The sequence below is a fragment of the Littorina saxatilis genome, linkage group LG7 (assembly GCF_037325665.1).
Source record: "Littorina saxatilis isolate snail1 linkage group LG7, US_GU_Lsax_2.0, whole genome shotgun sequence".
Classification (NCBI taxonomy): Eukaryota; Metazoa; Mollusca; class Gastropoda; order Littorinimorpha; family Littorinidae; genus Littorina; species Littorina saxatilis.
Window position 1 is genome coordinate 42610905 of NC_090251.1, and position 16639 is coordinate 42627543.

Here is a 16639-nt window from a genome sequence, read left to right on the forward strand (position 1 = left end):
ATATGTAGATATGTTCTTGTTTACTCTAAAAATGTGCTCGGAATTACAGAAAATAGGTTAAGTAAGTACAGTACTACGTTCGCACGCTTCGCGAAGAGGAGCGTGACCCGTCTCGGTCTTCGGGTGTGGTTAGTCGAGACTATCTAAATATAGTCTCGGCGCTGACTGTTTTTGTGTGTGTTGATCTTTTAGTTTGATGCCGACAGATTGACTAAATGTTTTTATATCGCTTCATGCGACTTGTTTGGTATTACATTTAGAATTTGCCATGGAAGAACATCCGTCTCACTAACTAACTAAACAACCAATTAAATAACAACATGTGCCTCTGTAGACGTTACTGCATTCATTGTCCTGACCGGCAAGTCCGTTCTTGTCGTAATATTTGCAATGTTAAAGTTTGCCATCACATCCTGGTTTCGCGTTTGAAGAACTGCCACCCAACTTACTAACAACTTGTGACATTATATACTTACTGCATGTGGTGTCCTCGTCAGCAAGTTCGTAATTGGTTTTACATTTGCATTTCGACGTCCTTGTATCACAATCTGAATTGTCGGCTGTACAGACAGTGTCTTCAGTATCCTCTGTGCAATCAGTATCAGCGACCTTACCAGCTGAAAGGGAAATAATGAATATTAAAAAGTAATGAGTACGGGTGCGATTACTGAACGAATTCAAATGTTTAAGCTCCGCTGATTTCTGCTGGTATGCTACATCAATCAATCAATCTATCAACCAAAAAACGTTCAATCTGTTAAATAAGATTAATAAAGATAAAATAAAGCTGAGACTAAAAGTAAGATACGATTAACAATGTTTCGACTGAGATAAGAAGGTAAGGAAGTGCACTGAATTAAATACTTATTTAAAGGCATATGTATTCGATGACTATACACGCTAATTGCTTTACCAACAGCTGGAGACATGCTAAATTAAGTTCCCTGCAAAATATTGTGGTCTAGGACCCCTTCAATGTTGAGATATGTTAATTTTCATTTTGATCTGGATCGTCCTATTTATAGATTTGGCAACACATGTAACGTTGATGCAAGGGAGCTAACACCGCGGCTTTGTTGACATCCTCACTTTTTCAGAGGCTAGAACAAGCTGTAATGCATGTATTATGGTCCGCGCATGGTGACATATCGTCATTATATGGTCTTATGGTGCGTTTGACATCGATTATGGGCAAACTACACTTTGTAAACACGGGAGCGCGTACATATGCCTTTAAACTGAGTAAGAACATTTGAAATAAAACAAAACGAGTTTAACAAAATTAATAAGCTACACGTGACATGAAATCAAATCAAAATAGATTAAACCAAAGCAATGGAAGTCACGAATAATGATACCGATTGATTTTCAGGATTAGAACAAAGCATGTTTTCTGTAAAGATGGGGGGAGGGGGGGTTAGTGGAGACAACTAAGATCAAATTTAGCGCGTTAACGGGTATTCCTTTTACCCCCTTTTTTTTTTATTGTGGTTAAAGAGATCATTTACCTAAGATGTAACATGTGTGTTTGTATTTTATGCTTGAAACATACTCTCAAAAATTAATTTTTTTCTCCCAATTTGAGCTGTAATCTTACTGTGATTGGTGTTTTAGTGTATTGTTTTGCACTTCTATCACTCTTGTTTAGATGTTATCATTTGATTGTTGATATATTAACATATTCACAGTAAAATCGTAGTATCAAGTTGAGGTCCTATTTTTGTTGTTGTCATTTCAGGCCTCAGCACTTGTTGAACTTACAGAACAAAATCACTTATACAAATTTCTTTAAACTTGTACAAGAGGTAGACTCCAGGTTTAAGACACCAAACCGAAAAGTTAACTATTTTTGATCAATTAAAATACCTCCCTTCCTCTCAGCATCGCTGGTTCATATGCAGAGTGGTCAGACTAGATTTTGTGCTTAAGGGGAAGGATGCTCTCGACTTGTACTATATTTCATCTTCTCTCCTGAATTTAACGATAAAGAAGAAGGACAGAAAAAAAGAAATGCGGTTGTCTTAAAAGTATGGTCTGTAAGACACACGCAAAAGCTGACGGATATTGTTTCTATTTTTTAAGGATTCTATTCTTATTTATCACTTAAAGCTCAAAAATTGTAACTTTTTTTTAAACTGTTGTGTTGTCTGGAAACAGTTTTCTTTATATTTACAGATAATGAATCCAAAATTCAAGAGTACGTTTGTCCAAAATTATTTTCTGGGTAACGAAAGCTCGCAGCAATAAAGTTTCCACAGCGTATGGGGAATTTATCATTCTTCTGAAAAAGAAATAGTGCATGTAAAGCACCAGCACTTACCTGCGTCGGCAAGCAGAGCAGCGAAAAGCAGAGTGATGCACCAGCCAACCAACCAACCGATCAATCAACCAATCAATCAACCAATCAATCAATCAATCAATCAATCAACCAACCAATCAACCAACCAATCAATCAACCAACCAATCAATCAATAAACCAACCAATCAATCAATCAATCAATAAACCAACCAATCAATCAACCAATCAAGTAATCTATCAACTGACTAAGAATATTTGAAATAAAACAAAACGAGTTCATCGCAAGGAATTATAATAGGCAAATTAACAAGTGAAATCAAATCAAAATGAAATACCAAACCAAAGCAATGGATATCAACTATAGTGATAATGATTGATTTTCAAGGGTAGACTTAGAGAATATTGTCTGTCAAGTTGGTAGGGTGTAGGTGTAGCAGAAGTACCAAAGTTCTAATTCAGCGCATTAACGGGAATTCTTTTTGTTTTTACTGTGCAAAAAGTGATACCTTTTTCTTGGATGTAGCGAAGTTCCAGACATTTCTTACCCATTGTAAACCTTTAATCTCATGTCTGTCTGTTTTATGCTTGAAATGTAGTTTCAAAAATGGATACAAAATCACCTGCAAATAAATTGTGATTTGTTTTCTGTTTTGTTCTTCTATCACTCTTCTTCAGGTGTGATTATTTGATCGTTGATTTATTACAATATCAACAGTAAAATTTCAGTAATTTCTACTGCACTGTTTTTGTGAAAATGTCTGATACCCCATATTTAAGTTTCAATCTTAGAAATTAGCACGTTAAGTCCTAGGTTGTTGTTATTTCAGGCCTCAGCACTTCTTGAACTTACACAGAAAAAACATTTTGGGCAATTTCTTAAAACTTCAACAGGGGGTAGACAGATTATGTTTCTTATTTCTGAGGAGCATATTCTGATTTATGAGCTAGATCTCAAAGATTGTAACATGTTTTTATTTTTGTATTTTATTTTTATTTTAGAAAGAGCTTTCGGATTTCTAGACAATAAATCCAAAATCTACCAATACGGGTACCCCAAAATATTTTCCTTTCAACGAAAGCTCACACCAATAAAGCTGCCACGGTGTAAGGAAAATATATCATTCTTCTTTAATAAAAAAAACAAGTCGCGTACGGCGAAATTACTACATTTAGTCAAGCTGTCGAACTCACGGGATGAAACTGAACGCACTGTATTTATTCACCAAGACAGTACAGCTTCGTCAATCCCCGCGTGAAGGAAATCGCTCACCTCCCACGTGCAAAACGTAGTGATATTGACACGTCAGATTAGCGCGGTAGCGTATTGTGCTAAGCAGGAAAGCGCGCTTTTCTGTAGTCTTGTTAACTTTCTGAGCTTGTTTTGAATACAACCTATCATATCTATATATAGCTATTCTGATGGACACGTGGGGGAATTCGGGGGCTGTGATTGGATGGTCTCTTCCGATCATCAAAGCATAATGCTACGGAAGTCGGCCATTTTTCTCAATATCCAAAAGCATATTGTCAATAACAAAGACGCATGGTTCCGGTTTACCCACCTACATGTACCACACGATGTTTCACTGATCGACAACAGCATACACTGACAACTTGAAATTCTTCTCGGGAATGTTTTTCAGCTTTACAAATGTCGATAGCATACCCTTTTCTGCTAACTTCCCGATGAAACAGGACTAAACCTATTATTTTCTGTCCCTAAACACCACAAAATGCCCAAAGTCGAAAGATGTAGTACAAACAGGGGAGTACAACGGAACAGCCGTTTTTGTGTGCCTGTGAGCTTAGTTCACTGTTGCCGACTGACACACATTTTCGCATTCGGCTTTTCTTATCTCGTAACTCCACACTAAATACCCCACTTCCCCTCTGAAGTATTGATGTACAATCCATGGCACTAACATTCAGGTAGTCGTTTATCCCCGAGTACGCAGAACTAGGGTCCTGCAGACTTTAATTGTGTGTCTGTCTGTCTGTCTGTCTGTCTGTCTGTCTGTTCGTCTCAACTTAACAGCTTATTGCTGGGAAACTACTGGGCGCAGTTCGTTCAAAAGTTGATACACTAACTTGATAATAGATCCGATTGATCGTATTAAAACTTCATAATGTTACCTGGGACCTAAATGCGAAATATTCCACAAAAACGACTCTTAACGGGGGGAGGTTTGGCGGTGGGAGTACAACTGCCGTGCAGCTAATGGAACAGCCAGCTAGCTGGTGCGAATCACGTCCGCCTATCGCCAAAGTGATCCGGGATCGATTCTCGGCATGGGCGGTCTATATTTTTTAATTTTTTTTTTTAAATTCTTGTTTACTATTGTTTATTATGAACGTTTTAATGTTTTATTTCACTCTAATAATTGTTTTAATTGTGTAAAATAAATAAATAAATTTTTTTTATTTTTTTATTTTTTTATTTTTAAATCCAAGTGACCTGGGTTCGATTCCCGGCATGGGCAGTCTATTTATTTATTTATTAATTTTTTTTTTTAATTCTTGTTTACTTGCGTGCGTGTACCACTGCGCGAGGACTATAGGCATTTGAGTTCACTGGCGAATGTCAGATTTGTTGGCTTGGAGGAAAGCGTTTCCGACTATGGCCAAAGGGATCCGGGTTCGATTCCCGGCATGGGCGGTCTATTTTTTTAATTTTTAAAAAAAAAATTTGTTTTAATAAATTCTTGTTTACTATTGTTTATTATGAACGTTTTAATGTTTTATCCCCGACTTGGGCTCAGCAGACTTTAATTGTGTGTCGAGCTATCGAGTGAAAGGGAAAGCATCGTGGTTCAGCGTCCGACCATATTCGCTTCTAAAAACAATGCGGACTTGATCAAATTTTGTGCCTGACCTTCCGCTCAAAAATATTTATTAAAAATAATTTTTCCCCGAGTACGCAGTAGGAGGGTCCAGCAGACTTTAATTGTGTGTCTGTGTGTCTGTCTCGACTTAACAGCTTATTGCTGGGAAACTACTGGGCGCAGTTCGTTCAAAGGTTGATACACTAACTTGATAATAGGTCCGATTGATCGTATTAAAACTTCATAATGTTACCTGGGACCTAAATGCGAAATAAACCACAAAAAAACGACTTGGCGGCGGGGGGAATTCGCGGAGCCACAGCCAGCCAGGCAGTCTCATAGAACAGCCGAACGCGTCACACATTGACGAGAAATATAGCGTCATAAAAAGATTACGTCACGGTCAAAAGTCTTTGACGTCTTTTTCTCTCGCGCGGTGTGTGTGTGTGTTCATTTTGTGCACATGTGTTAGTGTTACTGTGTGTGTGTGTGTGTGTGTGTGTGTGTGTGTGGGTGTGTGTGTGCGCGTGCATGAGTCTGTACTCGTGTGTGTGTGTGTGTGTGTGTGTGTGTGTGTGTGTGTGTGTGTGTGTGTGTGTGTGTGTGTGTGTGTGTAAGAGAGAGAGATAGAGAGGAAGAGAAAGAGGGAGTGAGGGAGAGAGAGAGTGTGTGTGTGTGTGTGTGTGAATGTGTGTGTGTGCATTTTCACTGTGATCAAATTACAAATAAAAGAGAAAGGCCAGTCACCACGCACATCCTCGGCTCGCATGCAATGTATTTATATAGCAAAGGGAATGCCTGTAATTCACACAGATCAATCACTTGGTCTTAAACGTGCACAAGACAAAAACTTTCATACTGGGGGAGCGAGCCAATCTGAAGAGTACTCGGGTCCAGCGCGAGCGTTTTTTATAACTGAGGTTGAAAAATTCGCTTCATGACGAGACAAGTATAAATGCCATTCACCCAAACTGGAAACGTCGCTGCCGTCTGCTCGCTTTGTACGGATTAGCTGTTCTCTTTTCCTCCCCTTGTTGCATCCTAGTTATTCAGTTGTTTCTAGTTTTCCGTTGATGTTGTGTTTTGGTCTTCTTCATAAGTAGTCTTGTTCAAAATTAAAAAAACTCAAACTTCTTTTTGTTGTATACGAATGAACTAATAAAAAGCTGTTTAACAGCTGTGTTGTCAAATCGAGTTTTTGTTCCAAAGTCAGTGTGGCGCCTGCGCAAAACTAATACGCATAAGAAACGGCGTCTGCTATCAAAACCTGAGATCAACGCATCGACGCAAAAACTGTCATTTCATGTAAGTTTGGAACAACAAATAAAGGTCAGAACAGCTATATAATCGCTATTGTATTTTCAGCGTAGCAATAGGGTCCGATATTTAGACTCGAACAAGTATAATGCTTCGACTCGTCGGCATTATACTTGTCTCGTCTATATATCGGGCCCTATTGCTACGCTGAAAACACAATAGCTGTTAATGTTTTTGGAATCAATGTTATTAAATGAGTACGACGTCATTCGTCTCCATACAAGTATTCTTCTGTGTGGTAATCCATAAATCACTTCTTGTAGAGCTTCCAGAACACTGTATCGCTTGAAAACAGGTCTACGAGTTGAGGTCCGATTTTTGGCCGCCATTGTGAATGCTATAGATCGGTTCAACATTTCTAACACAGTTTTCAACACGTGGTAGTAACTTATCCGAACGGTCTATGGGAAAGAACTGTGTTTAGAACCCCTACAAGTACTTGGACAGTGGTTACCTCCCATTTAGTTTTCAGAAATGTCCTGAAATGTTGTTGACACAAATCCCACGTACGAGATACGGTTATGGGCATACGACAAACCGAAAATGACCACGTATTACATACGGGGTGGGCAGTGAACATCCAATGATTTTTGTTTTTTTCACAGACAGACGTAATTGGGTCAAAATAAGCATGGTGAGATGCATACTTGGCTATATGCGAAATGAGTCGCATGTCACCTCGCGCGGTTCTGCGCTAGGCTTTGTATAAGTCCGGGGAGTGTCTGGTAACTGTGTGAGGGTCACCTTAGTCACAGGCTTATAACTCAAACAGTTTTCGCTCTTTTCTAAAACGAGTTTCACCACTGGATAGAGCATAAAAAACACTGTAGGAAAATGTAAAAATAAGAAAATCATGCAAAGGTGACATGCGACTCATTTCGTGATGGAGGGTCACATATTTACCTGTGGCTGTGGCAGAAGTCGTTGCTGGCGAAAACACACATGGTACCAGGTTCATGAAACACATAAGATGGCAATTAGTGATCATATTCCTTCATTACAATGCAAACTTTACCATTTCCCGATCCTTCCACTCCTACTCCTACGTAAATACGGGAGTGTATGGGTGTTACTCTGTTTTGTATTTTGCTTGTTTTCAGTGCTTGTTTCCCTGTCTGTTTGAACGCCTATCCGCACCTAGATCTCTGGTGTGTGTCAGCTGATTGAGCAGACATGTTGTGTGTGCTTGTAAGTAGGAGACACACTGTCGTAGCAAAACATGTATTTGTGTCTTTCTTGGATGAGGGGTTACACTGAGGACATATTATAGCATCTATTGTAAGCACTTTGCATGAGCTATGGCGGAACCAAACTAAGAACGTTAACGCCTATATATAGAGAGAATTGTGTGTTTTCTTATTTTCTCTGCTCCACACCACACAATGACAGCTGGAAAACGTTCAAGCTTAAGGGCAGGAGCTACCTTCAAATACACCGTGTTCTATTCCAAGTCATTTGACCACAACATTCATAAAACAGAACTGTTTGTGTTAACATTCGGTGTGCATATACTTCAATGTCGGTAGAATGATAGTATATGGTCTCAAACCGGCACGGTTGGCCTAGTGGTAAGGCGTCCGCCCAGTGAGCGGGAGGTCGTGGGTTCGAACCCCGGCCGGGTCATACCTAAGACTTTAAAATTGGCAATCTAGTGGCTACTCCGCCTGGCGTCTGGCATTTTGGGGTTAGTGCTAGGACTGGTTGGTCCGGTGTCAGAATAATGTGACTGGGTGAGATATTAAGCCTGTGCTGCGACTTCTGTCTTGTGTGTGGCGCACGTTAAATGTCAAAGCAGCACCGCCCTGATATGGCCCTTCGTGGTCGGCTGGGCGTTAAGCAAACAAAAAACAAAACAAGTCGCGTAAGGCGAAATTACTACATTTAGTCAAGCTGTGGAACTCACAGAATGAAACTGAACGCACTGCATTTTTTCACAATGACCGTAGTCCGCCGCTAGTGCAAAAGGCAGTGAAAGTGACGAGCCTGTTCAGCGCAGTAGCGGTTGCGCTGTGCTGCATAGCACGCTTTACTGTACCTCTCTTCGTTTTAACTTTCTGAGCGTGTTTTTAATCCAAACATATCATATCTATATGTTTTTGGAATCAGGAACCGACAAGGAATAAGATGAAATTGTTTTTAAAACGATTTCGGAAATTTAATTTTAATCATAATTTTTATATTTTTAATTTTCAGAGCTTGTTTTTAATCCGAATATAACATGCTAGATGAATACCCGGCTTCGCAGGAAAGAAGTAGAGCCGAATACCCGGCTTCGCCGGGTGAATCTGTAGAGCCGAAATCGCGAGACAGAGTATGCAGCGTGGCGCACCGTACGCGATTGACACCACACGAAGGAAGGGAGATAAAAGCGCAAAACACTGGAGAAGATAAGGAAGAGTTACTGGGAATGGATTTACAGAAAAACCATAAAAACCAAAATCTGTTCACCGCGCTGCGCTTAGAGCTGGTGTTCAAAATTTTCATCGACCGGATTGTGTCCGGGGTCTACCTGAATATGCCCACCAAATTTGAAGCAGATCCATCGAGAACTTTGGCCGTGCATCGCGAACACACGGACACACGGACACAATGTTTTTGGAATCAGAACATGATGAAGAATAACATAAAAGTAATTTTGGATCGTTTTATAAAAAGATAATTTTCATTACAATTTTCAGATTTTTAATGACCAAAGTCATCAATTAATTTTTAAGCCTCCATGCTGAAATGCAATACCGAAGTCCGGCCTTCGTCGAAAATTGTTTGGCCAAAATATATTTTCAATCAATTTGATTGAAAAATGAAGGTGTGACAGTGCCGCCTCAACTTTTACAAAAATCCGGATATGACGTCATAAAAGACATTTATCGAAAAAATGAGAAAATAAGTCTGGGGATTTCATACCTAGGAACTCTCATGTAAAATTTCATAAAGATCGGTCCAGTAGTTTAGTCTGAATCGCTCTACACACACACACGCACAGACACACAGACACACAGACACACACACACACACACACACACACACACACACACACACACACACCACGACCCTCGTCTCGATTTCCCCTCTATGTTAAAACATTTAGTCAAAACTTGACTAAATGTAAAAAGGAGAAGAAGAAACAAAGTGCACGTCAAATACCAGGACTTACCTGCGTCGACAAGCAGAGCAGACAGCAGAAGAGTGATGGCAGCAGCAAAGATAAGCTTGGCCATGATTACGACAAAGGTTGTTTTTCTTCACCGCAGTGTAGTTTAAAACTCTGTAAAACTATCCTGTTGACAAGTGCGTCCAAGTTAGGGGGACGCTCCAATTTATTGCTTTTTGCATGACGACGGGGGTCTGTTTATCAAACAGGATCCCATGGCGCCCAAGTGCTTCCATTAATGTGTTTGCTCACACTAAAGAACATCGAAGAAATAGCCGAGAAATTTGATCTGCGGTTTTGAGACGGCGAATAGGACTAATGCCTAGTATCTGTTCGCGACACGTTCGAAGTTGACTTTGTTTTGTTCGCGGACTGTCTCTTTCCCTGGGCTACCCGACCAATCCTGTCCCTTAACCCCCCCCCCCCCCCCTTCCCGCTCTCCGTGCCCCCGTCCTCTCCCTCGCCATACAAATCTATTCCTACTGACAGTTAAAGATATAACATCTAAGGAGTCCTTTGGGGAATTTTTCTGGCGAACTGGACAGTAAAAAGTTCGAGGGAAATTTGCTGTGTTGTAATTCAGAACGCTGTAGCTCATTTGGCCGATTTCAAATCTGTACATTTAGCAACAATATCAGGAGCGCGTGAAATCCGGCGTGTCCTCAGGAGCGAAAGGTGGGGCGAAAATCAAGAATCGGAAGAAAGCGTCGCGTGGAGAAACACAGTTTCGAAACGCCACTCAAAAACAGCCATTTCTTATTTGAATAATATATGATATAACACAAATATGCACACAAAGATTTGATTAGCAGTCACGTGACTTGTGACTGCTGAGAACAAACGGGAAATAACTTCAATCATTTCTGATGAGTACTAATCAAACACTTACTTTTAAGGTCAAATCCAATTAACTTGATTAGATTTGATGTTACAACAAGGTATATTCCCGGTGTGTGTTGACATACTAACAACCCCTAACCAGAATTGTACAGCTCTTGGGGCAATAAGAGACACTTTTTTTCCCGTCAGTTATATACCTTTAATTGACATCCCTTTCTTTCTGTTTGGAAAAGTTGCAGAATTTTGCCTATTCCGATTTTGATCGATTTTGATCGATTTTTGAATTGACTCTTAGTTTTTTTGTCGCGATGATTTTTAGGATTCCCTCTGTCAAGTTACCTTTGTGAAAGAAATTCTAAATCCGAACTGTGAGCACGCCTATTAAGTCATAAAAAACAGTTGTGATAAAACGACTTTTTTTGTGTCAGGTAAAAATGGTGCAATTGATTTTGAAGCTGAGTGTATTCCAAACGCCTCACGATCAATTGTTACACTGCATCATGAACATGCCACTCTTATTCCGCAATAATTGAAGAGTGTATTTGCTGAGAGAAACACTTCACTCTCCCTTCTACCGTACGCAGCAAGGAGAGAAAAGAATGACACTGCAAGGTGCTTTATTTGTTCAACTTCTTTTTAACTGTAAAATAGTTTGATTCAAGGTGTCACGCACAGCAAAGCATGTATCATGCCGCCGCCAAGGTGATACCCAAAACACGGTTCCACCCGTTCAAACCGATTGAGATCAGTCACGCGCGCTACTACATAATTTATATTTGCGTTCCCTTTTAAACTGTTGAATTACACCGATGCCACAAAGTCATGCACATTTAGGGAGGACCATGCATCATTCGTTGTCTTTAAGGCATGTTCTAGCTGCACCCACCATTTAGGAAACTAAGTTTAATCTGTAGTACGATCTGATTGACAAAAGAACTTAGCACTCTACATGCATACGACATGCGCAATAGAGTAAGTGAGAGAATTACGCGGAACCAGAGAAAAACCAGAATTGAAATAAAAATTTGACTATCATCCTCTTAAAATTAACATTTTTAATGTGTGGTAAATTTGACTTGAGAAAGATAGATAGAAGGACATTTGCGGCACCGTCGGTGACAGGAAGGAGCTTGTGAGGATTTACCCAAAAATACTCCATGTCTATGATAATCAATAACACGGGTATCAACTGTGGGACTGGGGTGAATTTTGAACTTTTGAGGTTCAATTTTTCCTCGTCATATCCCCCCCCCCCTCCCCTTCAGTGCTCTTTAGTTCGCATACAATAAGCAAACGAAACCCGTTGGAAATTAGAAAATTAAAAACGGAACAAAGCAAGAGACAATGTTGCTGTTACCTGTGTATTTTGTATACATGTCATGACTGTAACTTTTGTTAAAATAAACTTATGTTTAAACCAAGAGACAGTGAGTTCCACTGCTGTTATGGGCAAAAAAAAGTAGGATGAAACAAAGGAAATGAGGGTTCACACAGCGTTAAAACTTTAAATAAGTAAACCATGAACACTAAATCTGGACACACACACACAAGTGAAAGTAATCGACCTATAATATTCATATGATGTACCAAGTCAACTTTTGCAAGTAGACAAAGTACAAACTAAATTGGGAGAATTTGTATATAATTGCTTCCAAAAAAAAGAAACAATGTAATCATTTGGTTATTTATCTTCCCGTGTCTTATAAACACTACGTTTCATGACAATAAAGTTTATTCGTATTCACACACACACACACACACACACACACACACACACACACACACACACACACACACACACACACACACACGCACACACACGCACACATAAACACACACACGTACAAACACCCCCACACACACATACGCACGCACACAAACACACACACGTGTGTCTGAAACACCCGTGGCCCCCTGGCAAGCCCATGAACCCCTGTCCCCTCCCACCCGCTCACACACTAGATCGTTCAGCGTACATATTCTTCACTGTTGCTCACTGTTGTCATCATTACTACATTAGCCTTGTGGGGTAAAACAAAAAAAAGTAATTACATGTATAACGATTGTGAGAATGTCGGGTGGAAGGACAAGGATATATAGCACAGGCAGAGGAGCATACAATTAAGACACCGAAGACAGAGGTTGCTTTAACTTATCTTATCTTTTATTGAAGGAATTGTAACTAAGAATAACCACTCCAATAACCACTCAGGTAACTTATCTAAATCAGAAATATTCCAAAACAGTTTAGCTAAATCTGGTAGCAACCAGAGACAATGCTAGAAGTTATAAATTAGAAACAATGAACAGAACTCTACTACAAGAAATAGCAATGTTTACATAAAACCAGAAATAGCAATTATGAATTCTGGTATCTACCAGTACCAGAATCAGAACCAATATGTGTATATAACTGACTCAGAGATAGCAATTATTAATTCTTTTATCTACCAGAAACAATATATATTTCTGGTGCAAACCAGAAAGCAGTATAATTAAAAAGGCAATATTATTCTAGTAGCAAGAAATATAACTATGAGTTCTGGTATCAACCAGAAAGCAGTATAATCAAAAAGGCAATATTATTCTGGTAGCAACCAGAAAGCAGTATAATTAAAAAGGCAATATTATTCTGGTAGCAAGAAATATAACTATGAGTTCTGGTATCAACCAGAAAGCAGTGTAATTAAAAGGCAATATTATTCTGGTAGCAACCAGAAATAGTGTTATAAGGTAATTATTCTAGTAGCAACCAGAATTATGTAATCCAGAAATAGAAACCATGAATTCTGGTAGCAACCAGAAAGCAGTGTAAAGAAGAAGGCAAGATTCTCCTCAGTGAGCACACTTGAAACTTAAACACAAAATCTGGTGCTGACGCTAGTCGCGAAACACAAGAGCACGAATTCAAAACCACAAGTCGACCGATTACAAACGTCGCACCAAACTACACGCTAGACCGGTTCGCGACAACAAAGGAGCACCGCACAGCTCACTATCACAAATCGCATTGTCTGCTCTAGAAGAAGAAATCTAAGGGGCTTATTGTCCGTCAGGTCTTAATTGCCTATATTGGACATGAATTGGTTTATTCGATCAAAAAAAAAAGAAAAAAAAAAGAAGGTGGGGCTGGTCAAAAGAGGGAGGATGACGGGAGTGGGGGTGATAAGATATTTAAGAGGATCTGTTAAGATTGGATAAGGTCGAGTACTTTGTATCACCTGAATATAGGTGGGATCCACATACGTATTCTGGGGGGATGGGACGATAAAAACGAGTGTTTATTTCATCCAATTGATGTTTAAAAGTTATAAAAGTCAGAGCCACATTTGATTAATACCGGTTAAAAGCAGGTATCCGTATTGGGAAACAGCATCCCAATACCGAGACAAATTTGATTTCTCTTAAAATTATTTGCACTGGTTAAAACCATCTAGCTATGTTTGACTTGTAAATACACTTAAGAAGCAGGGAGCTGTGTTTCCAGCCTAGTTCTGTGTGGTGATGCAGAAATTGTGTTGGTGTGAGCTTGTGGGTGTGTTGGTATTCATGCACGGCGTTAAAATTTACTTTGTTAAAATCACAGTTATGAAAGATGTGTTCAAAGCTAAAAACTTCTCCGCACTCGCAGTGGTGCAGGAAGAGGTTATGGATACAGCCCTCGGTGCGGGTTCTGTGGAACATTCTCAGGAGGCCGGGAGGGAGGGGGGGAAATGATCTCCCGTCAGGCTGACTCGCGAGGCCGCCAAAAAAAAGTATTTCTTATTTTAGCGTAGGCTTCAGATTTGGAAAATTTAATGTTGATGATAAAGTCATCCGGTAGCTCTGTACGTAGCTGTTTTGGCTGCCTGGTCGGCTAATAGTCCAGGCATATTAGAGAACAACGTTGAAGTGACAATGACTAGGTTTAAAATGTCCCTTATCAGAAAGTTCAACCTCATTCGTTTGATGTTTATTAAGCACATTTTCATATAAAGTTGGCGCTTCATACGGAAAAATGGCTTTGAAATTGACCCAAATCCTTCTTTGGGCTCTGTAAATGTCGTTTGGGGGTATGGTTGTAAAATGGTATCTACTGGTCACCCCAATGTATAAACTGAAAACTATTTCTGCACCAGAACACGCAGAAAGGATTGTATCTGCCTGATGTCTGATGCTTTTCAAAATCCCCAACCACTAACACCTTCAAAACGGACTTTAACTGACACTGTTGTTTTTCCCTATATAATCCTTACTATTTTTCCGAGACGTCGTCGTGTTGTGTATTTAGCTTGCCACAACCTCATACATGGTCCTAAAAGTTAAAGTTGAAGAAAATACTAAAGATAAATGAAAAAGCTGACGCAGTGTCATTCGCACCGTGAATCCCCCCATGGGAACATACTAAAGTCTGGTTCCAAATAGGCTCAATTTCCTTCTATTTCTTTGTATTTCTGCCTCGTAGGGGTAGGGGTGTTCAAACCAAAGGCACCTTTAAACCAAAATTCAAATCACACATCTTACAATACTAAGACACTCAGCAGTAAAAGGGTGTCTGCTGGTAAAAAATTCCAAACAATCCTAAAAGTACTTCACTACTAAAAGTGCTTTTAAAAAGAGCCGTTATTTTTCCCTCTATATTCAGTATTGTGTTTTCTGCGAACATGTAGTCTATTTAGATGGTTGTCGTGCGCACTTGAGTTGCTAAAGCGTTTTCAGTTGGGCATATGTCGAAAAGCAAAGAATTAGCCCTTTGAAAACCATCAGAACTGTCACACAAAAATAACATTTACCTATCTCACCAACTGACCAAACATAGGGCTTTTCCTTATGTATTATGTATTGTCGTGTTTTTTGTAGCATACTTGTGAAAACAGCCACCACTGTTGTAAATGATACTTTAAAGAGCATTATTTCATTTTTACAGTTGAAGGACAACCTGGACTGCCGTATATTACAGCTGTTTTACAATCAGCCAAAATTTTCTTAACAAACGTATGTTAAGAACAACTCCCATAGTGAAATTGAAGGAAAACAAATTGAAAATCCCCCTGCCATAGAGGAGCTAAAGAATCAACAATAAACGACTGCATGGATAGCTTGATGCACGAATGCATTGCGGACATGTTTGTCTCCAACCAAGAGAAAGTTCCAAAAAATCCCTTTTGTGCTTCTTATTATACAGTGACGTCAAAGACAGCCTTTTCTGCTGTTCATACATTCAGGGGTTATGGTTACACTAAACGACGTAGTTGTAGCCATACTGCCATCCAGATTTATTTTTTCCTTGCGAGCAGTCACAGGGTGTTTGTGCTGTCTGCCAACCGTTAGATGACCCCGCCCAAGTCTGTTAAGGGACCGTTTGACCGTTATAGAACGCGTCTTTTTGATTTTTTGGCACAGTTGGAAACGGTTGATTTTTATCCCTACCATTGTTTCCAAACATTATATAGGAATGTTTTGTGAACAACGGATAATAGCCGCTACTCGCATGTGTAGCAAAAGTGAGCGTACATACTCACCCTGGTCGTCCAGCCGTTGTCCGTTGCCCGTCTTTATCTGTCTGTACTGAACATTACCTTTGGATATTTCTCCAACGCTATGAAGTGAAGAAACACCAAATGTTGCAAAATGTTGTATTACCCCAAGAGCTCAAAAAAGATACTTGAGAACCTTGACCTTACCTTAAGGTCAAGGTCACAGAGAGAATGAATGTGGTCTAAAAACTGCAAAATTTCACATTGTGCCAGTTTTCTGGAAAACAAATTAAAAACAGCGGGCTTAGTTTTGTATGGTATACAAGAAAAAGAAAGCCTTATCTTCTGATACCATTTTGGTTGACCTCGCTTCAATGTCAAGGTCACAGGAGTCCTTCAAAGTTGAATTGTTTTCATGTTTTGAAGTGACCTTGACCCTGAACTATGAAAAAAATCTTTCAAACTTCATAATTGTGTGGGGCACATGTTATATACAGATATTGAGCCACATTTAGTCACATATCATCAAGGTCAAGGTCACTTTGCCCCTTATGAAATGTGACTGAAACGGGCAATTGAATCACTAAAAGTGACAATGTCTCTTTGTAGAAAGTGCCAATAAGTATGTTTATGCTTCCTATGTCTTGAATTGATAGCCTTGTGATGTGTGACCTTTGATAATCTTGACCTTGGCCAAAGGTCATGTGTAATTTGGTAGGAAAAATCTGTAAACCAGTTCTTTTTTTTTTATTTT

The 16639-nt window shown here is 39.5% G+C and overlaps 1 protein-coding gene across 1 annotated transcript in view; it reads right to left on the bottom strand.

Moving 5' to 3' along the window:
• Nucleotides 1–9749, bottom strand: part of LOC138971515 (uncharacterized) — a 14398-nt gene extending 4649 nt beyond the window's left edge. Inside the window, exons 1-3 of the mRNA XM_070344262.1 lie at nucleotides 9593–9749; nucleotides 7342–7365; nucleotides 477–617 (exon numbers count right to left, since the gene is read on the bottom strand). Coding sequence (XP_070200363.1) covers nucleotides 477–617; nucleotides 7342–7365; nucleotides 9593–9656 — 229 coding nt within the window. The 5' untranslated portion in view covers nucleotides 9657–9749. The remainder of the gene's footprint in view (nucleotides 1–476; nucleotides 618–7341; nucleotides 7366–9592) is intronic.
• Between the last annotated feature and the right edge of the window lie 6890 nt (nucleotides 9750–16639).